General features: G+C 48.3%; 1 protein-coding gene across 1 annotated transcript in view; it reads left to right on the plus strand.

The window, feature by feature from the left end:
* LOC127576113 (cGMP-dependent 3',5'-cyclic phosphodiesterase) overlaps nt 1-25820 on the plus strand; it is a 194406-nt gene that overhangs the window by 66185 nt on the left and 102401 nt on the right. The window contains 2 exon segments of the mRNA XM_052026499.1: nt 7375-7464; nt 8094-8185. Of these exon segments, the coding sequence (XP_051882459.1) occupies nt 7375-7464; nt 8094-8185 (182 nt within the window).

Below are 25820 nucleotides of genomic sequence, written 5' to 3' on the forward strand. Positions count from 1 at the left end.
CTGAGGGAGAACAGCAAACATAGAACATAAAACAGTACAGTACAGGAACAGGCCCTTCGGCCCACCATGTCTGTGCCGACCATGATGCTGAATTAAACTTAATCCCTTCTGCCTGCACATGATCCATCTCCCTCCATTCCCTGGATGTTCGTGTGTCTATCAAACAGCTTCTTAAACACCCCTATCATATCTGCCTTCACCACCACCCCTGGCAGCGCATTCCAGGCACCCACCACTCTGTAAAAACTTGCCCCGCACATCTCCTTTAAACTTTCCCCCTCTCACCTTAAATGCATGCCCTCTAGTATTTGACGTTTCGACCCTGGGTAAAAGACTAACTGTCCACCCTATTGATGCCTCTCATAATTTTATAAACTTCTATCAGGTCTCCCTTCAGCCTCTGATGCAAGTTTGTCCAACCTCTCCTTGTAGCTCATGCCCTCTAATCCAGGCAGCATCCTGGTGAACCTCTTCTGCACCCTCTCCGAAGCATCCACATCCTTCCTGTAATGGGGACGACCAGGACCATACACAGTACTCCAAGTGCGGTCTAACCAAAGTTTTATACAAGCTGCAACATGGCTTCCTGACTCTTATACTCAATGCCCCAACCAATGAAGGCAAGCATGCTATACGCCTTTTTTACCAACCGATCTACTTGCGTTGCTACTTTCAGGGAGCTATGGACTTGGACCCCCAGATCCCTCTGTACGATAAATGCTGTGAAGGGTCCTGCCATTACCTGTATACTTTCCCCTTACATTTGACCTCCCAAAGTGCAACACCTCACATTCGTCCGGACTATACTCCGTCTGCCACTTCTCCTCCCATATCTATAACTGATCTATATCCTGCTGTATCCTCCGACAGCCCTCTACACTGTCCACAGCTCCACCAACCTTTGTGTCGTCTGCAAAATTACTAACCCAGCCAAGGGTCAGCCATGATCTTATTGAACGGTACAGCAGACAAGAGGGGCCAAATGGCCTACTCCTTCTTATGTTGTGACTGGGATTTGAATCAATCACCTTTTTGGTTTAGTGGGAAGTGTTTGGCCAAAAGATAACTCCGAGATGAAAATGATGACGATCCTTGGCAGTTTTGGCAGTTTCCCGCAGGAAGTCACAGCCCTGAAACACTAAATCCAGATTCCTCTCCACTTCAGAGGCTACCTGACCTGCTGATCGTTTCCAGAAACCCCTGACTTTATTCTGGATTCCCAACATCTGCAATATTTTGCCTTCGGAAGCTTAACAGGTGATTGTGTCGTCTGCAGAATTGGCAATAACGACCTCGACTTACGTGGTGTCTTCAACGTAAAAAAGACGTTTCGCAGGAGTGCTGCCAAACTGCGCGTGATTGGAGCCATACACCTGGGCAGGGGGATGGGCAGTGGATACAGCAGTCTGCTTTAAGGAGGTTTTGACGGGAAGGGAGGGAGGTTTGTGGAGGGAATTCTGGAGCTCGGGACCCAGGCATGGCCGCCAGTGTAGGAACAATGGAAATCAAGGAACATCCAGGGGCCGGAATTGGAGGTTCCTAAATCCCACTAGGATTGTAGCCAGCATTTGAGGCTGATGAAACTGGGAAATTGGGTGCACAGTGTGGGAAGGTGTAGGGATGGTCAGGAGCGGTCGGTGAGTTAATTGGTCAGGGTGTGAACACAGAGATAGAGCTACAGAATCATGCAGCATGGGAACAGGCCATTCGGCCCACCATATCCATGCTGATCAGTGGGCACCCATTCCCATTCATCCCATCATCCGGCATTTGGCCTGACGCCTTCTGTGCCTGGGCGATTCAAGTTCTCGTCCAGACACCTCTTGAACAATGCGAAGGTGTGTGATTCAGGAGGGATTTGAGGATGAGGAAGAGAAATTCAAAGGCTGGTAGTGTTTGATGAGAACAGGGTGTAGTTGGTGACTTGTTATATCTTCCTACAACATGGAAGGTGGACATTCAGCTCATCGAGTCCATGCTATTTGTCGGAGGAACCCCATCACTCACATTCCCCCACTTATTTCCCTCTAGATTATTCTCCCCACATGCTCATCAACTCCCCCCAGATTCAACCCCTCACCCACACACACTAGGGGGCAACTTACAGCGGCCAATTAACCCTCCGAGCCCGCACGCCGTTGGGATGTGGGACGAAACTGGAGCATCCGGGGGAAACGCATGCGGTCACGGGGAGAACGTGCAAACTCCATTTACATCCAAAGCCTCATGGAAATCTGGGATCGTTCTCCCAGATGCTTTACACTCCTGACTTGCGCTCACACTGACAGAGATCTCAGCTATTGTTCCAGTGATGGGAGTTCAAATCCCACCAGCGTATCTGGGAATTTAAATTTAAACAATTAAATAATAATATCATGAACCGTGACCATGAAAGGATTGTCATTAGAAGCTCATCTGGCTCATTAATGTCTTCAGGGAAGGCAATCTCTCATCCTTACCCTGTCTGGTGTGTCTGTGATTCCAAACCTGCTTGTCACAGAGAGGTACAGCATGGAAACAGGCCCTTCAGCCCACTGAGTCTATTCCGACCATCCACCACACACTTACACCAATCCTACACCAATCCCACTTTACTCTCCCCACAATCCCATCAACACCCCCAGATTCTATACCTCACCCATACACTGGGGGCAATTTACAGCAGCCAATTAACCCACCAACCCCATGCGTCGTTGGGATGTGATAGGAAACCGGAGCACCCAGGGGAAACCCATGCAGACACGGGGAGAACGTGCAAACTCCACACACGGACAGCGCCGGATGTCGGGCTCGAACCCGGGTCTTTGGACCTGTGAGGCAGTGTCACTACCTGCTGTACCACTGCGTCCTCTGAAATTTTCTCGCATACCAGCTGGATAAAGGAACCATCAGGGGTGAACAATAAATCTGGGCTCTGCCAGTGACAGTCCGTCTCAAATAGACTGATTACCAAACCTCAGCATCATTGGGAACTCCAATTTCCACTTCTATAAGGTTGGTAGACCCCAACCCTACCTCAGCAGTCTGGATAAAATTGTCTCCCTCATTGAAAGAGGTCCCCGATGTCGAGATGGAGTCCCTCATTCAGATAAGTCCACGATGAAGAGAAATCTGATGGTGGAGGGGAAGAAGCTGTTCCTGAATCGTTGAGTGTGGGTCTTCAGGCTCCTGTACCTCCTCCCCGATGGTAGTAACGAGAAGAGGGCATGTCCCAGGTGGTGAGGGTCCTCAGTGATAGATGTCGCCTTCTTGATAAGCTAAGGTAACATAAGATTTCTTTATTAGTCACATGTACATCGAAACACACAGTGAAATAGGTCTTTTTGCGTAGTGTTCTGGGGGCAGCCCACAAGTGTCGCCACGCTTCCAGCGCCAACATAGCACGCCCACAACTTCCTAACCTACACGTCTTTGGAATGTGGGTGGAAACCAGAGCACCTGGAGGAAACCCACGCAGACACGGGGAGAACGTACAAACTCCTTACAGACAGTGGCCGGATTTGAACCCAGGTCACTGGCGCTGTAAAGCGTTACGCTAACCACTACACTACCATGCCTGCCTCTTGAAGGTGTCCTTGACAGTGGGGAGGGTTGTGCCCCTGCTGGAGCTGGCTGAGTCTACAACCCTCTGCAGCCTCTTGCGATCCTGTGCATTGGAGCCTCCATACCAGGTGGTGATGCAACCAGTCAGAATGGTCTCCACCGTACATCTGTAGAAATTTGTAAGATTCACCAAGATATTGCCTGGGATGGAGCAATTTAGTGATGAGGAGAGACTGGAGAGTCTGGGTCTGTTCTCCCTGGAGCGGAGGGGGTTAAGAGGGGACATGACTAAGGTGTATAAGATTATGAGAGCTACAGATAGGGTACACTGCAGGAAACTTTTTCCCATAGCTGAGGTAGAACATAGAACATAGAACAGCACAGGAACAGGCCCTTCAGCCCACAATGTTGTGCTAAACTAAACTAATATTGGTATTGGTTTATTATTGTCACTTGTACCGAGGTACAGTGAAAAACTTGTCTTGCATACCGATCGTACAGGTCAATTCATTACACAGTGCGGTTACATTGGGTTAGGAGAGAGTGCATTGAGGTAGTACAAGTAAAAACAATAACAGTACAGAATAAAGTGTCACAGCTACAGAGAAAGTGCAGTGCCTAACACCTATTAAACCCCTAACTAAACTAATCCTTTCTGCCTACACAATGTCCATAACCCTCCATTCTCTGCACATCTACGTGCCTATCTAAGAGCCTCTCAAACGCCTCCGTTGTATCTGCCTCCACCACCACCCCTGGCAGCACACTCCAGGCGCCCACCGCTCTCTGTAATTGATGCCCCTAGCAGTGCTTTTAGTTGAAGAGGGAGTTCATCAAGGTGAATGAGAGTCAGTCAGATGGGAAGTACAGGACTACAGGACAGGTGGATAAAACCAGAGGACACAGATTTAGGGTCAGGGGTAAGAGGTTTAGAGGGGAACTGAGGGGGACCTTTTCCACCCAGAGTGATGAGGACCTGGAACGCGCTGGCGGAGAGACCGGTGGAAGCAGAGTCACTGACAGCATTTAAGAAATGTCTCGATGCGCACTTGAACCGTCCAGGTATGGAAGGCCACGGGCCGAGTGCAGGAAGAGAGGATGAATACGGATGGGTGCCCACTGGTCAGCATGGATATAGTGGGCCAAATGGCCTGTGTAGATGGACTCTTGACCTCACTCGTCGTGGCCCTTTGCACCTTATTGTCTGCCGGCACTGCACTTTCTCTGAAACTGTGACACTTTATTCTGCATTCTGTTATTGTTTTTCCTTGTACTACCACGATGCACTGATGTGATGAAATGATCTGTATGGATGGCATGCAAAACAAAGTTTTTCACTGTACCTTGGTACATGTGACAAGAATAAACCAATTTACCAATTTACCAGGCTGTATGACTTGACGACTTGCTCTGCGGGGAGACTTGTCTTCATCAATCCACTCACTGCTGACAACTTCTCTCTGTCACTGAAGCAATCTCGAGAGTTATTCTCATCCTCCCGACCTCCAGCTCACTGATTTACTTCCCGCAGTGTAATTGGTTTTCGTGACCCTCCGACAGGGCATCCTGGGTGGAGACTGCAATGGCCAGAGACGTCGCTCACCATCGATTTCTCAGGGAAAATAATGGTCTGGCTTTAATCAACGGGAACGTTAAGGAAGGTCACCCCAGAGGCATGTGAAGGACACATTCCCTGATTAAAACCACATCACTGTTGAACCAGCTGTCCCAATCCAACAACACAACTCGTGTATTTATATAACACCGGTAGCAGGGTGAAGATTTGTACAGGGGGTTGGCCATTCAACCTGACACCAATACAGTTAAGAACGGCTGGATTTATTGTTCCACACAGAGTTAGTACACACTACTATTAGAGCTGGAGTTATCAACAGTGATATTTAGCCAGTCAAGTCCAGGCAGCCGAGATCGCTGAAGGCACAACTGTCAGTGGTAGACCGATGGCAATCAGCTATGCAGCAGAGACCAGAGTTACTGGCTGTAGGGGATTAGCGGGGATAGGCGGAGAATGACCGAGGAACTCCGTGTCTACGCCCTGTCCCTGCCCTGGGATGAGACAATGTAGAAGGAGGTTTACCCTGCGTCTAACATGCGCTCTCCCTGCTGTGGAGTGGTTAATGAGACCGTGTAGAGAGAGCTTTATCTTGTATCTAGCCCATTTTTTAATTTCAATATATATTCATAAAATGATCTATGAAGATAAAAAGTTCAGTTCAATATTTTCAAAACAAGTCATGTCATTTCATTACATCAACACATCATCAGTTATCACCCATTTACAATGTTAAGGCAAGTAGTCCATAGTTTTAACTATAACTAAGTTATCAAGCTCCATCATGGGCAAAACTCTCCCCGCCATCGAGGACATCTTCAAGAAGGAGGCATCCATCACTGAGGACCCTCACCATCCAGGACATGCCCTCTTCTCGTTCTTATGATCGGGGAGGGGGTACAGGAGCCTGTTTTGTCACTTAACATTCTGGCTAGTTGTATCTTCAAAGAATCATCCCTCAACACTGTAACAAAAGAAGTACTGTATATTTTGGGTGTCAGGAGTTTAGGCTCAGAATTCCTCTGACCAGCCCCCAGTATACGAATATTCAAAGTGGTTCTGCTAGCTGGGATGTGCCCCCATTGTAAATATATAATTCTGCAAGTCACCTGTCTACATTCAAAAAGTTAAAGTTAGGTAGGTAATTATACCCATTGAAACTGTAGTTAATGGTTTATTGCAGGGTCGACCAGAAACATTCATCATTTCTTTCCCCCCACAGATGCTGCCTGATTCGCTGAGTCCTTCCAGCACCTTGTTTTTTGCTCCTGATTCCAGCGTCTGCAATGTCTCATCTAGATTCTCCAGAATAGCTGCTGTGTTGCCCTTTTATATCTCCCAGCTACAGCTGCCGTGTGACTCAGTTCATCAGTCACAACAGACTGTTTCTCTCTCCACAGATGCTGCCTGACCTGATGAGTGTTTTCAGCATTTTCTTACTTTTATTGATGATTTTAACTAATTTGTCTGGCGGGACAGTGCAGAAGGAGCTTTAAGGTCAAAGTCGAGTTTATTGTCACATGCACAAGTACGTGTGTGCACAGGTGCAGTGAAAAACTTACTTGCAGCAGCAGACACACTGTTTCCTCTGGGTGCTTCGGTTTCCTCTCACATTCCAAAGACGTACGGGTTAGGAAGTTGTGGGCATGCTATGTTGGCGCCGGAAGCGTGGCAACACTTGCGGGCTGCCCCCAGAACAGTCTACGCAAAAGACGCATTTCACTGTGTGTTTCGATGTACACGTGACTAATAAAGATATCTTATCTTATCTCATCTCATCACAGGCACAGAGCATCAGATAAGCAGCATTCACAAGAAAAACATAAATTAAACATAAATTATACACAATGTTTACAAGTACAATTAGAACAAAAAAACAAAGTCCATTTTAGAGCAAAGTGATCAAAGTGGTCCCAGTGTTGCTGTCCTGAGGCAGTGATTAGGGTTGTGCAGGTTGGTTCAAGAACCAAATGGTTGAAGGGAAGTAGCTGTTCCTGAACCTGGTGGTGTGGGACTTCAGGCTCCTGTACCTCCTGCCTGATGGGAGCTGCGAAAAGATGGCACGGCCCGGGTGGTGGGGATCTTTGATGATGGATGTTGCCTTCTTGAGGCAGCACCTCCTGTAGATACTCCCGATGGTGGGGAGAGCATTTCTCAGTTTCTCGGTTGCTTGTGTGAACCATGAACACGCACACAACTTTCTCCTGTGCCATGACGTTAGTGTAAAATGTTGATTTATCTTCTCTTTCATTTTCCAGGAATCACTTCTCCATCTCGCCTCTGTTATCGATACTATCTCCCTACGAGCTGTCATCAGCGATGCGCTATCAACGGTCATCCCAAAAGTGGTAGGTTCCAAAGACGTTTCTCCCTCTGAACCCCACCTCTCTGTTATTCCCCACACCAACGTACATCACCGTTCTCTCACCGTCACTGGGTCTAAACCCTGGAACTCCCTCCCCAACAGCACCATGGGAGCACCTTCACCAGAAGGACTGCAGCGGGTCAAGAAGGGGGCTCACCCCCACCTTCTCAAGGGGGTAATTAAGGATGGGTGATAAATGCAGGTTTGCCAGTGACAGAACTTATAGACGAATAAGCTCGATCAAAGATTCTGTTTGGTTTCCTAAACTACTTCATGTAAGCAAAGAAAGCAGATAATATCCCTTGGCCATAGAACTTCTATGGACATCTGAAATCCATGAACTTCTAGATCTTGGTGACAAAAGCAATGGGCAGGACCAAAGTGACCAACCAATGCCTCACATGGAGGTCACTGGCAGTTTGTGAAGGGGAACTCTTAAAAATAGAGAAATTGTAGGATGGCATGGTGCAGGGTTGGAGAGCACTTTTGAATGGGCAGCACAGATGGGCTGAAAGGCCTCCTTCTGCACTGACAGGACCTAGAAAGCAATAAAATCTCTGGTGATGTTGGTGTGACGTCGGTGACCTCTTTTATTCTCTCCCTCCCTCGCAGGAGAGTATCTACATCTACCTTCTGGATGTCAAGTCGAGCAAGCTGCTGTGTGACAACCCCCCGCACGAGATGTCCAAGGAGGGGAGGCTGAGGTACATGCCCGTGGGGCAGAGGGGGATCCCAGAGCCTGCTGTCAGGGGACGGTGACGGTGTCAGGCTCAAGGTGTGTCGTTGGAGAGCAGGTTATGGGGAAATTCATTGGACACACTCAGAGGAGGAGATTCAGAGGGAATACGTGAGAAGTGGTTGCAGTGGTGGTAGGTCAGTAAGGGGCACACATTGAAAACACATGATAAAAAGACCAGAGGCACACACAGAGATACACACTCGTGTGCAGGCAGACACATGCATGTAAATGTGCACGCACACACACACACACACACACACGCACAAACACACACATGTATACACACAGGTGCACACAGAAATACGCACACAGCTGCATGCATACACGTGCAAATGCACAGGCAGACAAATGTACACACACAAACACAAACGCACAGAGATGCACACAGATGAAGGGTGGAAATGTCGACTGTCCATTTCCCTCACAGATGCTGCCCGACCCGCTGAGTTCCTCCAGCAGATTGTGTGTTGCTCCAGGTTCCAGCATCTGCCGTCTCTGGTGTCTCCAGATGCACACACAGACACACGTACACACACAGATGCACACATGCACTCAACACACCAATGCACACACAAACACATGTACACACAGACACAGACACACAGACACAGACACACAGACACACACAAACATACGCATACAGACACACACATACACACACACAGACACACACACATATATATACACACACAGACACACACAGACATAGAGACACAGACACACACACAGACACACACATACAGACATACACAGACACACACACACACTTACACACAGAGACACAAACAGACACACACACAGATTCACACACATACACACACATACACACAGACACACACATACACACGCAGACACACACACATACACACAGAGACACACACAGGCACACACACACACACATACACACGCAGGCACACACACATACACACACACAGACACACACAGATTCACACACAGACACATGCAGAGACACACACACACAAACACACAGACACAGACACACACATACAGACACACACAGTCACAGACACACACTTACACACAGAGACACACTTACACACAGAGACACACGCAGACACACACACAGATTCACACACAGACATACAGACAGACAGACAGACACACACACACACACACACACACACAGACTTGCAGACCCACAAACATGTCCGAATGCACACACATTGATATGTCACTTTTCACAAGGTGCAGGTCCAGCTATGGCTGGTGATTGCAGAGACGGGTTGAGGTGTCACTGAAATTTGCCTGTGATGAACTGGTGGTTCTGAAGCAGTGGAGTGGTGAGGGAGGGGAGAGGGAGAGGAGAGGTGAGGGAGGGGAGAGGTGAGGAACATTGTTGACAGATCTACAACGCCTGACATTTTACATCCAGCCTGTTCCGGTCTGTCCTCTCATACAGGTTCAATGCAATAAGCAACAACTTGTGGGAAGGGAGATTAGATCCTTCCTTTTAATTAAACAGAGACCTGCTCTTGTGATATATCTGCACCCAGCGATCTGTCTCAGCGAGAGACAGAGCAGGATGCCATTAAATTAAATAACTTTCCCAGCACTTTACGAGTTGGGGAAGTTGGCAACAATTTAACCTTCATTTTCAGTGAGTATGACATGAATTGATAAGCATCTCCTCCCCTTTGCTGGGAGAGAGGCGGCCATCCATCTTCCCCGACTTACTGCCTCCAGCTGGCTCCTGTCTCTTTCTCATTAACACTTGCCTCTGTCCTGGGGCTGAGATTGCCTCTCAGTGTCAAAGTGGACACCAGAGTTTCGCACTTTCACACCCACCAACGTACCCAACATTAACCTGAGGAGTGACCTAGTAAATTGGTAAATCGGTTTATTGTTGCCACGTGTTCTGAGGTACAGTGAAAAGCTTGTCTTGCATACTGTTCATACAGAAAACAATAACAGAATGTGGAATAAATTGTTGCAGTTACAGAGAAAGTGCAGCGCAGGCAGACAATAAGGTGCAAGGTCATAACGAGGTAGATTGTGAGGTCAAGAGTCCATTTTATTGTACTAGGGGACCGTTCAGTAGTCGTAGAAGCTTGTAAAATTATGCCAGGCATTGACAGTCTTTTTCCCAGGGTATAAACAAAATTTAAAAAGTACTTGGACAGGTACATGGATAGGAAAGGTCTAGAGGGATATGGGCCAAACACGGGCAAATGGGACTAGCTGAGATGGGCGTCTTGGTCGGCATGGACCAGCTGGGCCGAAGGGCCTGTTTCCGTGCTGTATGACACTATGGACCAGTAATTCAGACATCCTTGAGACATCTCACCACCAAAGCTGGGGCAATGTCAATAATTCCGAGCCACTTAAGTGTTGGAGGCACTGCCTGTTGTTGTTCAGGGAAGGAGATCTGCCTGGTCTGGAGTCCATGTGAGCTGACCCCAGTGTGAAGAGTTCTAACCAGAGGGACACAACTCAGTCCTGGGGCAGTGAACGCTGGCCTGGCCCCAGAGCTTGTGAAGCAACTAAGGACCTCTGTTGTTTGCAATGCAGAAGGAGGCCAATCAGCCCGTGGGGTCCATGCCAGCTCCTAACTCCACAGTCTTGTTGGATCCATTCTCCCTTACTTGCTTCCCTGTAGCGCTGAACCTTATATTCTGTTGGGATGGCTCAGCAAAAGGCCGAGGACTGATCTGAGTATAAAATGATGAGAGGCATAGAAAGGGTAGATAGAGTTGTTTTTTCCCACGGTAGGAGTATCAAAATGAAAAGGCCACAGGTTTAAGGTGAGAGAAAGGAGTTTCAAAGGCAGACACAGGAGACTGCAGATGTTGGAATCTGGAGCAACACGCAAAATGCTGGAGGAACTCAGCGGGTCGGGCAGCATCTGTGGAGGGAAATGGACAGTCGACGTTTCAAGTCGAGACCTTTCTTCAGGACTGAAAGAGTAGAGGGGAGGTAGCCGGTATAAAAAGACGAGGGGAAGGGGTAGGGCAAGAGCTGGCAGGTGATGGGTGGATCCAGGTGAGGAGGGGTGACGGGCAGATGGAGGAGGGGGGAGTGGAGATAGTGACAGAGGCTGGGAGGTGAGGGGTGGAGGTGACAGAGGGCTGCAGATGGTGGGATCTGATAGGAGAAGAAGGTGGAGCTTGGAACCAAATAAGGGAGGTGGGGTGGATCATCTGCACCCCTCCTCAACTGGATCCACCTACTGAGTGCCAGTTTTGAAGGGGATCTAAGGGGTACGTTTTTTACACAGAGAGTAGTTGTTATCTGGAACGCACTGCCAGAGGAATCAAGTACAATCACTGTATTTATGAGGCTTTTAGACAGCCACTTAAACAGGCAAGGCATAGAATTGGTAAATTGGTTTATTATTGTCACTTGTACTGAGGGACAGTGAAAAACTTGTCTTACATACTGATTGTACAGATCAATTCATTACGCAGTGCATTGAGGTAGTACAGGGTAAAGCAATAACAGAATGCAGAATAAAGTGTTACAGTTACAGAGAAAGTGCAGTGCAGGTAGACAATAAGGTGTAAGGTCATAACGAGGTAGATTGTGAGGTCAAGACTCCATCTTATCGTACTAGGGAACCATTCAATAGTTTTATAACAGCGGGATAGAAGCTGTCCTTGAGCCTGGTGGTACGTGCTTTCAGGCTTTTGTATCTTCTGCCCGATGGGAGGGGGGAGAAAAGAGAATGTCTGGGGTGGGTGGGGTCTTTGATTATGTTGGCTGTTTTACTGAGGCAGTGAGAAGTGTAGACAGAGTCCATGGAGGGGAGTCTGGTTTCTGTGATGTGCTGGGCTGTGTCCACAACTCTCTGCAGTTTCTTGCAGTCACAGGCAGAGCAGTTGCCGTGCCAAGCCGTGATGCATCCGGAGAGGATGCTTTCTATGATGCATCGGTAAAAATTGGTGAGTGTCAAAGGGGGCATGCCAAAGGACATAGAAGGATACGGTTGTAATGTGGGCAAATGAGATTAAGTGCAGATAGGCAAAATAGCGGGCATGGACATGGTGGGCCGAAGGGCCTGTTTCTGTGCTGTACAATTCTATGATATAAAATGAGGCCATTCAGCCCATCAAATCTATGCGGGATGTCAGAGCAACGCCATCCATCGTATTCCCCTACATATCCCTGTGAATGCCCTCTCACTCACACCCAGCAAACTTTCATTCTTTCCTGTCATTAGCTGACACTGAAGGGTAATCTTCAGTGGCTGCTGTGAATGGGGGTCACCGGGAGAACGTGCAAACTCCATGCAGACAGCACCGGAGGCCGGGATCGAACCCGGACCTTCGGTGCTGCCAGGCAGCAGCTCTACCTACCGTCAAGTCAAGTTTATTGTCATGTGCCCCAGTACGGTGAGGTACAAGTACAGTGAGAAACTTGCAGCAGCATCACAGGCACGTGGGTACAGACAGCACAGAATATAAACTGTACGTAGATTATACAAGACAGTGAAGAGAGAGAGTGTGTTAAAAACAAGACCTTAGTACAAATAAAAAGACACATTCAGAGGCAAGTCCATGGTAGAGCAAGAGGTAGTCTGTAGTGTTCCATTGCTGAGGTAGGGTTAGGGTTGTGCAGGTCGGTTCAAGAACCTGATGGTTGTAGGAAAGTAGCTGTTCCCGAACCTGGTGGTGTGGGAATTCAGGCTTCTGTACCTCCTGCTCAATGGTAGCAGCGAGAAGAAGGCATGACCGGGATGATGGGGGTCCTTGATGATAGATGCCACCTTCTCGAGGCAGCGCCTCCCGTAGATGCTGTCAATGCTGTACAGGTCTACAGTTCGCAGGGGAACGCAGTGAAGTGGAGTGAGTTAAAATGCAGCTGCAGCCAACCCCCATCGCTGGCGCAACTGAGACAGTGAAGATATCCGTGTTAAATGGAGTGTTAAATTGAGTTTATTTCTGATACAGAAGCTGATTCATTCTAGGCAAATACTTTTGTGTTCCAGCTGGACTAACTTACAAAGTCAATGTTTTAAGAATATAAATCTCCTTCCTTCCTACCAGCCAAGCCACAGAGACACAGCTTCCTGCTCACTGCTCCGCATCCAGACTCCTCTCAACTGGGTGGCTTCTGAGTTCCTCCAGCAGATCATGTGTTACTCCAGATTCCGGCGTCTGCAGTCTCTGGTGTCTCTCTGCAACAAAAAACAAGAGGCCCCTCACCGGGACTGGACCTACCTGATGCAGGGTCTCAACCTGAAACGTCAACTGTACGTTTCCTCCCACAGATGCTGCCTGACCCGCTGAGTTCCTCCAGTATCTTGTTTCTGCTCCAGGTTCCAGCATCTGCAGTCTCCTGTGTCTCTCTGGCTGCCTTACAGTTCAGTCCCCAATGGTGACCCTGAACTTCCAGTTGCCTGTCACTTTGTTGTACAGAGGGATCTTGCGTTCCAAGTCCATAGCTCACGGAAAGTGGCCGCACAAGTTGACAGGGTGGTAAAGAAGGCGTACGGCATGCTTGCCTTTATTAGTCGAGGCACTGAGTTCAAGAGTCAAGGAGTTATGTTGCAGCTTTATAAAACCCTGGTTAGGCCGTATCTGGAGTATTGCATTCACTTCTGGTCGCCCCATTATAGAAAGGATGTAGGGGCTTTGGAGAGGGTGCAGAAGAGGTTCACCAGGATGCTGCCTGGATTAAGAGGGCATAAGCTATAAGCAGAGGTTGGACAAACTTGGGTTGTTTTCTCTGGAGCGTCGGAGGCTGAGGGGAGACCTGATAGAAGTTTATAAGATTATGAGAGGCAGCGATAGACAGCTGGTAACTTTTTCCTAGGGTCGAAATGTCTAATACTAGGTTCTATGTTCTACGATAGGACATGAATTTAAGGTGAGAGGGGGTAAGTTCAAAGGAGATATGTGGGGCAAGTTTTAGTGGGTGCCTGGAATGTGCTGCCAGGGGTGGGGGTGGAGGCAGATACAATAGTGGCATTTGAGAGGCTCTTAGATAGGCACATGAATGTGCAGAGACTGGAGGGATATGGATGTGTAGGCAGAAGGGACTTAGGCTTTTAATTACTAGTTTATTTTATTTCAGCACAGCATCATAGGCTGAAGGGCCTGTTCCTGTCCTGTACTGTTCTGTATTCTATGTTCCATTTTAATGTTCTGTTCCCCATCCCTCTCTGACCCCACCCTGCAGAAGTGTTCTTGTGAGGTTCAGTGGAAGGGAATAGTACTGCAGATGCTGCAAAGCTGAAATAAAATCAGAGACCATTGGAAGGAGCACCAGGTCAAGCAGCGTCTGTGGAGAGGGAAACAGATTTCATGTTTCAGGTCCTTCATCAGAACTGCTCAATTCAGGGACATTCGGAGTAGGATGAGGCCATTCAGCCCTTCGAGCCTGCTCTATCACTCATCAAGATCTTGTACCTTAGTACCAGTTTCCTGCACATAACTCAGCTCCCTCGATCCCCTTCACTGGTTTTCTATTCAATCAAGGGGTGTGGGCTTCACAGGCTGAACCGGCATTTAATTGCCCATCCCTAGTTGCCCCTGAGAAAGTGGGGGTGAGCTGCCTTCTCGAACCACTGCAGTCCTTGAGGTGTGGGTGTACCCCCAGTGCTCTTGGGGAGGGAGTTCCAGGACTTTAACCCAGTGACGGTGAAGGAACAGTGAGATACTTCCAAGTCAGGATGGTGTGTGACTTGGGGGCAACTCCCAGGGGGTAGTGTTCCCCGTGCATTTGCCGCCCTTGTCCTTCTAGCCGGTAGAGGTGGTGGGTTTGGAAGGTGCTGTCTGAGGAGTCTTGGTGAGTTGCTGCAGTGCCTCCTGTAGATGGTACACACTGCTGGCCCTGTGTGTCGGTGGTGGAGTGAGTGAATGGTGTTGGATGGGGTGTTTATCGAGCGGGCTGCTATGTCCTGTATAGTGTCGAGCTTCTTGAGTGTTGTTGAAGCTGTGCTCACCCAGGCAAGTGGAGGGTGATCCACCACACTCCTGACTTGAGTCCTGTAGATGGTGGACAGGCTTTTGGGAGTGAGGAGGTGAGTTACTCATTGCAGGGTTCCCAGCCTCTGATCTGCCCTTGTGGCCACATTGTGTGTGTGGCTACTGCAGTTCAGTTTCTGGTCAATGGGAACCTCCAGGATATTGGTGGTGGGGGAGTCTGTGATGATAATGTTGTTGAATGTCAGGGGGTGAGGGCTGGATTTTCCCTTGTTGAATGTCATCATCGCCTAGCACGTGTGGCGTGAACGTTACTTACCAGCTATCAGCCCAGGCCCGGCTATTGTCTAAGTCTTGCTGCATTTGGATGTGGACTGCTTCATTATCTGAGGAGTCACGAATGGTGCTGAACATTGTGTGATCATCAGTGACCATCCCCACTTCTGACCTTATGGTCAAAGGCAGGTCATTGATGAAGCAGTCCAGAATCTATTGATTGCTGATTTGAATGATCTCAGTGACTGAGACTCCATAATTTTCCAGGATAAAGAATTCCAACACTGGATGGAGGAACTTCTCCCCATCTCAGTCCTAAATGGCCCACCACTGATGCTGAGACGATCACTCAGTTAGCCCCCACTCCCTATAGACACATGAGAAGGCACAGGGTCAATACTGCTTAATAATGTTTCCTGGATAATCTTGTAAACCAAGACTGAAGAGAATCTAAGGAAATATACAGGATGTGTTCTGCCTGTTTTGCGATCCTTTTATGATTACAGTCAGTTTTAGCTCATTAACAGCTAATAAATTATTTTTCCTGAAAGAAATTAATAAAATTATGAGAGGCATAGATAGACAGTCAGAGTCTTTTCCCAGGGTGGAAGGTGTCAAGTACTAGAGGACGTGTATTTAAGGTGAGAGGGAGAATGTTTAAAGGAGATGTGAGGGGCAAGTTTTTTTTTACACAACGCTTGTCCGTCAAATGGAGATTGACGTCAAAGGCAGATGCAGTTCAACCCAGATAAGTGTGAAGTGGTTCATTTTGGTAGGTCAAATATGATGGCAGATTATAGTATTAATGGTAAGACTCTTGGCAGTGCGGAGGATCAGAGGGATCTTGGGGTCCGAGTCCATAGGACGCTCAAAGTAGCTGCGCAGGTTGACTCTGTAGTTAAGAATGCATATGGTGTATTGTCCTTCATCAATCGGGGAATTGAATTTAGGAGCGAAGAGGTAATGTTGCAGCTATATAGGACCCTGGTCAGACCCCACTTGGAGTACTGTGCTCATTTCTGGTCACCTCATTACAGGAAGGATGTGGAAGCCATAGAGAGGGTGCAGAGGAGATTTACAAGGATGTTGCCTGGATTGGGGAGCATGCCTTATGAAAGCAGGTTGATGGAACTCGGCCTTTTCTCCTTGGAGCAACAGAGGATGAGGGGGGGACCTGATAGAGGTGTATAAGGTGATGAGAGGCATTGATCGTGTGGATAGTCAGAGGCTTTTCCCCAGGGCTGAAATGGTGGCCACAAGAGGACACAAGTTTAAGGTGCTGGGTAGTAGGTACAGAGGAGATGTCAGGGGTAAGTTTTTTACTCAGAGAGTGGTGAGTGTGTGGAACGGGCTGCCGGCAACTGTGGTGGAGGCGGATACGATAGGGTCTTTTAAGAAACTTTTGGATAGGTACATGGAGCTGAGAAAATTAGAGGGCTATGGGTAAGCCTAGTAATTTCTAAGGTAGGGACATGTTCAGCACAGCTTTGTGGGCCAAAGGGCCTGTATGTACTGTAGGTTTTCTATGTTTCTATGTCAATCAACGCATATAGAACAGTCATTGTCCTCTGAACGGTCATTACTTCACCTGAAAGTGGCAGCACAGGTCGATAGGGATGTGGCTTGCTGGTCTTCATAGGTTGGGACATAGAATGTCAAAGTTGGGACATTACGTTGCAACTTTACAAAACATTGGTTAGGCCGCACTTGGTGCACCGCGTGCTGTTCTGGTCGCCCCACTACAGGAAGAGTGTCGGTGCACTGGAGAGAGTGCAGAGGGGATTCACCAGGATGCTAAGCAACAAATAAAATGCTGGAGGAACTCAGTGGGTCAGGCAGCATCTGTGGAGGGAAATGGGCGTTTTGGGTCGAGACCCTTTATCTGGACTGAAAGGTAGAGGGGAGATAGCCGGTATAAAGAGGTGAGGAGGAGGGCTGAAGCAAGAGCTGGTAAATTGGTGAAGTAAATTGGTTTATTATTGTCACATGTACTGAGGTACAGTGAAAAACTTGTCTTGCATACCATTCATACAGATCATTTCATCACTGTGCATTGAGGAGGTACAAGGGAAAACAATAACAGAATGCAGAATAAAGTGTTACAGTTACAGAGAAAGTGCAGTGCAGGCAGACAATAAGGTGGAAGGTCATAACAAGGTAGATTGTGAGGTCAAGAGTCCATCTTATCATACCGGGGATCATTCAATAGTCTTGCAACAGCAGGATAGAAGCTGTCCTTGAGCCTGGTGGTACGTGCTTTCAGGCTTTTGTATCTTCTGCCCGATGGGAGGGGGGGAGAAGAGAGAATGTCCCGGGTGGGTGGGTGGATCCAGGTGAGGAGGGGTGATGGGCAGATGGAGGAGGGAAGAATGGAAAGGGTGACAGGGGAGGGGGGGAGATGGTTGTTGAGGCAAAGGTTGGATCAGTCATGTGACAGGGTGGAGAAGGCGTACGGCACGCTTGCCTTCATCGGTCAGGGCACTGCGTACAAGAGTTGGGACATCATGTGACAACTGTACAAGATGTTGCTGAGACCACAATTGGAGTATTGTGTGCAGTTCTGGTCGCCCAGCTATAGGAAGGATCTCGTTAAGCTAGAGGGGGTGCAGAGGAGTCACGAGGATGTTGCCGGGACTGGAGGGCTTGAGTTATCAGGAGAGACTGGACAGGCTGGGACTGTTTCTCCTGGAGTAAAGAAGGCTGAGGGGTGACCTTATAGAGGTTTATAAAATCATGAGGGGCACAGATAAGGTGGGTGTTCATAGTCTTTTTCCCAGGGTAGAGGAGTGTAAAACTAGAGGGTATAGGTTTAAGGTGAGAGGGGGAAGATTAAAAGGGGACCTGAGGGGTAAGTTTTTCACACAGAGGGTTGTGGGTGTGTGGAATGAGCTGCCAGAGGAAGTGGTAGAGGCGGGGACAGTTATAATGTTTTAAAGACACTTGGACAGGATGGATGGGAAAGGTTCAGAGGGATATGGGCCAAATGTGTTCAGTTCTGGTCGCCTCATTATAGGAAGGATGTGGAAGCTTTAGAGAGGGTGCAGAGGAGATTTACCAGGATGTTGCCTGGATTGGAGAGCATGTCTTATGAGGATAGGTTGAGTGAGCTCGGGCTTTTCTCTTTGGAGAGAAGGAGGATGAGAGGTGATTTGATAGAGGTGTACAAGATGATAAGAGGCATAGATCGAGTGGACAGTCAGTGACTTTTTCCCAGGGCGACAATGGCTAACACGAGGGGACATAATTTTAAGGTGATTGGAAGAAGGTATAAGGGGGATGTCAGGATTAAGTTTTTTACACAGAGAGTGGTGGGTGCGTGGAACGCACTGCTGGCAGAGGTTGTGGGGGCAGATACATTAGGGACATTTAAGAGACTCTTAGATAGACACATGAATGATAGAGAAATGGGGGGATCTGTGGGAGGGAAGGGTTAGATAGGTCTTAGAGCAGGATAAAATGTCAGCACAACATTGTGGGCTGAAGGGCCTGCACTGTTCTATGTTCCATGTAAGTGCAGGAAAATGGGACCAGCTCAGGTAGGCAACTTGGTCAGCATGGATGAGTTGGGCCGAAGGGCCTGTTCCGTGCTGTATGACTCTATGATCACTTTGAATGGTGGGGCAGGTTTGAGAAGTGAGTGGCACACTCCTGCCCCTGTATCTCACGTTGTTTTGTTCTGTCGATTTACTTTTGAAAAATAAGGAATAAAGTTCAATTGATTGAAGGAAATGCTTTTGACCCTTGCCTGAGAAACTCAAAGCTTTGCCTTTGTGTATCAGCGATGTGGAAGGATAATCTTGGTTTGTTTGACTGTCTCCCTCTTTAATTGCCTTTAAATTATATGGCTCAATTCACTCTGTCAACTCTTGCCCTGGATGCAATTAGCTTTCACTCCTCCGCCTTCACTTCTGTTGTTATATCTTTCAAACCCTGCTTTTATGTTGGAATATCATTGTTGTGGAACCATCAGTTTAGAGTGTCAGTTCACAGGCTTACAATGGTTTACGTTCCATTGAACTGTCTCACTGAAAGGAATACTTTCTTTCAATGGTTTTGGGAGTGAGAGTGTGTATCTGTGCAAATGTGTGTGTGCAGGAGTGCACAGGGAGTGTGCAAGTGTGTATAAAAATGTGCAAAATTTTGTGTGTGTGTGTCTGTATGCATGTTTTTAAATGTGCATTTGTATAAAATATGAGGTAAAAACAGAAAATGCTGGAAGTACTCAGCACGTCAGGCAGCGTCTGTGGAGAGAGAAACAGAATCAATGTTTCAGGTCGAAGGTCATTCATAAGAAGTGAACAAGGGAGAAATTGGTAAAGCAGCCAACATAATCAAAGACCCCATCCACCCCGGACATTCTCTCTTCTCCCCCCTCCCATCACTTTGTGTCTGACCCCGGAAGTGTGTGATGAGACGGTGCAGAGGGAGCTTCACTCTATGTCTGACCCTGGGAGTGTGTGACGGGACAGTGTAGAGGGAGCTTCATTCTGTGTCTGACCCTGGGAGTGTGTGATGATAAGATAAGATAAGATTTCTTTATTAGTCACATGTACATCGAAACACAAAGTGAAATGCATCTTTTGTGTAGAGTGTTCTGGGGGCAGCCCGCAAGTGTCGCCACGCTTCCAGCACCAACGTAGCATGCCCACAACTTCCTAACCCGTACGTCTTTGGAATGTGGGAGGAAACCAGAGCACCCGGAGGAAACCCACACAGACACAGGGAGAACACACAAACTCCAGGTGTAGAGGGAGCTTCACTCTGTGTCTGACCCTGGGAGTGTGTGATGGGACAGTGTAGAGGGAGCTTCACTCTGTGTCTGACCCTGAGAATGTGTGGTGGGACAGTGTAGAGGGAGCTTCATGTTGTCCTTAGCTGGGGACTGTTGGGGCTCAGTATGTATAATGAAAACAGTGCATTTTGAGAACTGATCTTTATGATGAACTAATTATTCCTGTCAGACAACAAACATTAGAACGGAGTTGACCTGTGACGAAGGAACTGACGACATTTTGTCAAGTTTGCAGACGATACCAAGATAGGTGGAGGGGGCAGGTAGCGTCACGGAGGCAGGGAGTCTGCAGAAGGACTTGGACAGGTTGGGAGAATGGGCAAAGTGGCAGATGGAACACAGTGTAGGGAAGTGTGGGGTGAGGCACTTTGGTAGAAAGAATAAAGGTTTAGACAATTTTTGAAATGGGGGGAGAATTCAGAAATCAGAGCTGCAAAGGGACTTGGGAGTCCTAGTGCAGGATTCCCTAAAGGTTAACTTGCAGGTTGAGTCGGTAGTAAAGAGGCAAATGCAATGTTAACATTCATTTTGAGAGGACTAGAATATAAAAGCAAGGATGTACTGCTGAAGCTTTATAAAGTGTTGGTCAGACTACACTATTATGAGCAATTATAGGCCTCGTATCCAAGGAAAGATGTGCTGGTCCTGGAGAGGGACAAGAGGAGGTTGACAATAATGATCCTGGGAATGAAAGGGTTAACGTATGAGGAGCGTTTGATGGCTCTGGGCCTGTACTCGATGGAGTTCAGAAGGATGAGGGGGGAATCTCATTGAAACCTACCGGATACCGAAAGGCCTGGATAGAGTGGATGTGGAGAGCATGTTTCCATCAGTAGGAGAGTCCGGGATCCGAGGGCACAGCCTCAGAATAAAGGGACGTCCCTTTAGAACTGAGATGAGGAGGAATTTCTTCATCCAGAGGGTGGTGAATCTGTGGAATTCCTTGTCACAGACGGCTGTGGAGGCCAAGTCATAGGGTGTATTTAAGGCAGGGATTGATAGGCTCTTGATTGGGAAGGGGGGTTAAAGGTTACAGGTGAAAGCGGGAGAATGAGGTTGAAAAAAAATCAGCCATGATTAAATGGCAAAGCAGACCAGACGGGCCAAATGGCGTAATTCTGCTGCTATATCTCACGGTCTTATAGTCAATAAGACTGTGGCGGATTCAGTCCCTGGTCTGAGCAGCCAATGAGTCAAAGTCAAAGTCGAGTTTATTGTCATATGCAGATGTACATGTGTGCACAGGCGCCATGAAAAACTTGCAGCAGCATCACAGGCACAGAGCATCAGATAAGCAGCATTCATGAGAAAAATATAAATTAAACATAAATTATACACAATTTTTACAAGAAAGAACACAATTGGAACCAAAAATTAAACAAAGTCCATTGTAGTGCAAAGTGGTCTGAGTGTTGATGCACTGAGGTAGTGATTAGGGTTGTACCGGTTAGTTCAAGAACCGAATGGTTGAAGGGAAGGAACTGTTCCTGAACCCGGTGGTGTGGGACTTCAGGCTTCTGTACCTCCTGTCTGATGGGAGCTGCGAGAAGATGGCACGGCCCGGATGGTGGGGGTCTCCGAAGATGGATGTTCAATGACCACCTGAGCAGAGAGGGTCGGAAAACGTTCACAGCCGCGACACAGAGAACCTTCTCCCTGTCTCTGTCCTGCATGGACAGACACTGTCCCAAGTTGGGATACCTCCCACCCCACACCCAGTCTGGTACTGCGGAGGTATTTCATCCTGCCTTCGTTATCTCCTGTTACCTGTGAGTGTTTGTAATGCAGTCGGTTGTCTGACCACGTCACGGGAGAAAGAACCTAGTTGTCACTACTGCACCAAAATCCATCAATGTATCGTCGCAGGTAGACAGGGTGGTGAAGAAGGCTTTTTGCATGCTGGCCTTCATCAGTCACGGCAGAGTACTGAAGTTGGGACGTTATGTTGCAGTTGGACAAGATGTTGGTGAGGCCACATTTGGAATATTGTGTTCAGTTTTGGTCGCCCCGCTATAAGAACGATGCCATTAAGCTGGAAAGAGCGCAGAGATTTACGAGGATCTACTGCCATGTTGAGGCCAGGTGCAGGTTGGAGGAACAACAACTCACATTCCGCCTTGGGGGTCTCCAACCTGACGGCCTCAACATCGATTTCTCGAACTTCCGGTAACCCCCCCCCCCTTGTTTTCCTTCTGTGCCCCCCCCCTCCTTTGTCTTCCCTTATTCCTGGGGCTCCCTTCCCCCACCTTGATGACCTGCCCATCTCCTCTCCTCCCCTCCCCCATCCTTTATTCCATGGCCCACTGCCGTCTCCTACCGGATTCCTCCTCCTTCAGCTCTTGGCCTCTTCTACCTATCACCTCTCAGCTTATTACATCTGCCCCCCCTCCCCCCCCACCCACCTACCTTCCCCCTCTCACCTGGACTCACCTGTCCCCTGCCTGCGTGCGCTCCTCCCCCTCCCCCCACCTTCTTATTCCGGCTTCTGCCCCCTTCCTCTCCAGTCCTGATGAAGGGTCTCGGCCTGAAACGTCGACTGTCTATTTCCCTCCACGGATGCTGCCCGACCTGCTGAGTCCCTCCAGCGTTCTGTGTGTGTTGCTCCGGATTCCAGCATCTGTAGAATCTCTTGTGTCTCAGATTTACGAGGATGTTGCTGGGACTCAAGGGACTGAGTCATGGGACTTGTTTCAGTGGAGCGTAGGAGAATGAGGGGTGACCTTATAGAGGTGTATAAAATCATGAGGGGCATAGAGAGGGTGAATGCACACAGTCTTTTTCCCAGGGTTGGGGAATCAAGAACTAGAGGGCACAGGTTTAAGGTGAGAGGGGAGAGATTTAATAGGAACCTGAGGGGCAACTTTTTCACCCAGAGAGAGGTCAGTATATGGAACGAGCTGCCAGAGGAAGTGGTTGAGGCAGGTACATTAACAACATTGGACAGGTACATGGATAGGAAAGTTTTAGAGGGATATGGGCCAAATGTGTGCAAATGAGACGAGCTTAGGTGGGAATCTTGGTTGGCATGAACCATCTGGGCCGAAGGGCCTGTTTCATGCTGTATGACTCTAAGACTCTAATGTCAGAGACCATAAGACCATGGAAAATAGGAGCTGGATGAGGCCATTCAGCCCCTTGAACTTGCACTGCTAGTCATCAACATCTACCTCAGAGACACAGGAGACTGCAGATGCTGGAATCTGGAGCAACAAACAATCTGCTGTAGGGACCCAGCGGGTCAGGCAGCATTGTGGGTGGGTGGGGGGGGGGCAAATGAATTGCCCACGCTTCAGGTCAAAACTCTGCATCGGGTCGATCCTGTCCTGATGCAAGGTTGTGACCTGAAACGTCAACAATTCCTTTTCCCCAACATCTGCCTCAGCACCAGTTTCCTGCATCCATACCCCTTGTATCGCTTAACATCCATCATTTGCTCAGTGACTGAGCCTCCACTGGAGCAGAGAATTCTAAAGATTCAGCACTCTCTGGAGGAGACATTCCTTCTGATCCCCGATCCTGGACACCTCAGCCAGGGGAAGCACCCAGCCTGTTGAGCCCCCTGAGAATTTTGCAAGTTCCGTTGAGATCTCTCATTTTCCGAAGCACGAGAGAGTGCAGTCGCAATCTACTCAATCTCTCTCGTACAGCCAACCCACCATCCCTGGAGCTATTCAGGTGAACGTTAGCTGCACTCTCTCTGTGGTAGGTACATCTTTATATAGAACATAGAAAACTTACAGCACAATACAGGCCCTTTGGCCCACAAAGCTGTGCTGAACATATCCCTACCTTAGGGATTACTAGGCTTACCCATAGCCCTCTATTTTTCTCAGCTCCATGTACCTATCCAAAAGTTTCTTAAAAGACCCTATCGTATCTGCCTTCACCACCGTTGCCGGCAGCCCATTCCACACACTCACCACTCTCTGAGTAAAAAACTTACCCCTGACATCTCCTCTGTACCTACTCCCCAGCACCTTAAACCTGTGTCCTCTTGTGGCAACCATTTCAGCCATGGGAAAAAGCCCCTGACTATCCACACGATCAACGCCTCTCATCATCTTATGGTCACCCCTCATCCTCTGTCGCTCCAAGGAGAAAAGGCCGAGTTCATAAGGCATGCTCCCCAATCCAGGCAACATCCTTGTAAATCTCCTCTGCACCCTCTCTATGGCTTCCACATCCTTCCTGTAGTGAGGCAACCAGAACTGAGCACAGTACTCCAAGTGGGGTCTGACCAAGGTCCTATACAGCTGCAACATTACCTCTCGGCTCCTAGATTCAATTCCACGATTGATGAAGGACGATGTACCATATGCCTTCTTAACCACAGGGTCAACCTGCGCAGCCGCTTTGAGCGTCCTGTGGACTCTGACCCCAAGATCCCTCAAGATTTCTTTAGAGAAGGAAACAAAAACTGTGAAGATACTGCAGGTGCCATCTCACCAAGATCCTAAGTAATTCCAAAAGACGTCTTGTACTTAAATCCTCTCATTAATAACAGAAATTTGCCTTCATAATTGCTTGCCACACCTGCATGTTTGCTTCTAGTGAGAGGTGTACAAGGGCTCCCAGGTCTCTGAACATTGACATCATCTGATGTCTCACCAGTTAGAAGATACTCTACCTTCTTGTTCTGTGAACTAGGGTGACCAGCTTCACGTCTTCCCACACCATATCCTATCTGCTACCGTCTTCACTCATCTGAAAGCAGTCGCAAAAAAATCCAAGAAACTTGAGGGAAAAAAAGGCATTTAGCACGCTGGCCTTCATCAGTCAGGGCACTGAGTATGGGAATTGGGACATTATGTTGCAGTTGTATAAGTCACTGGTGAGGCCACACTTGGAGAACTGTGTACAGTTTTGGTTGCCCTGTTATAGGAAAGACAAGGTTAAACTGGAAAGAGTGCAAAGAAGATTTACGAGGATGTTGCCAGGACTGGAGGGCCTGAGTTACAGGCAGAGGTTGGCCAGGCTGGGACTTTATTCCTTGGAACGTAGGAGAACGAGGGGTGATCTTGTAGAAGTGTTTAAAATTATGAGAGGCACAGATAAGGTGGACGGTAACAGTCTTTTCCCCAGGGTAGGGGAGCCCAAAACCAGGGGGCATAGGTTTAAGGTGAGAGGGGGAAGATTTAAAAGGGACCTGAGGGGCAACGTTTTCACACAGAGGGTGGTGAGTATATGGAACGGGCTGCCAGAGGAAGTGGCTGAGGCAGGTACAATGGTATCACTTAAGAAGCACTTGGATTGGTACATGCAGGGGTGGGGCCTGGACGGAAATTGGGACTAGCTAAGTGGGAACCGAGGTCGGCATGGACTGGTTGGGCCGAAGGGCCTGACTCTATGACTTCCCAGCTCTTCTTCCAACAAGGTCTGGGTCTGCACTTGACGTATCATCGGCGAGAAAGCATTTGCAGCTGTGTGGAACACCCTCAGCGCTGCTCTGGGAGTGTTCTTGTAGGCAGTTGGGTTTGAACCCGCTCTCAAAATACAGGGAGTGGGATAGAGATGGACAGAGGGAAGGAGAGAGTGAAGGAGAGGGAGAACTGAGAGAACAATAGAGAGAGAGAAGTCTAAGGGAGGGATAGGGAGAGGGTATTGGTGTTGGTTTATTATTGTCTCTAGTACTGAGGTCCAGTGAAAAA

This window comes from Pristis pectinata, chromosome 11 (genome assembly GCF_009764475.1).
Source record: "Pristis pectinata isolate sPriPec2 chromosome 11, sPriPec2.1.pri, whole genome shotgun sequence".
Lineage (NCBI taxonomy): Eukaryota > Metazoa > Chordata > Chondrichthyes > Rhinopristiformes > Pristidae > Pristis > Pristis pectinata.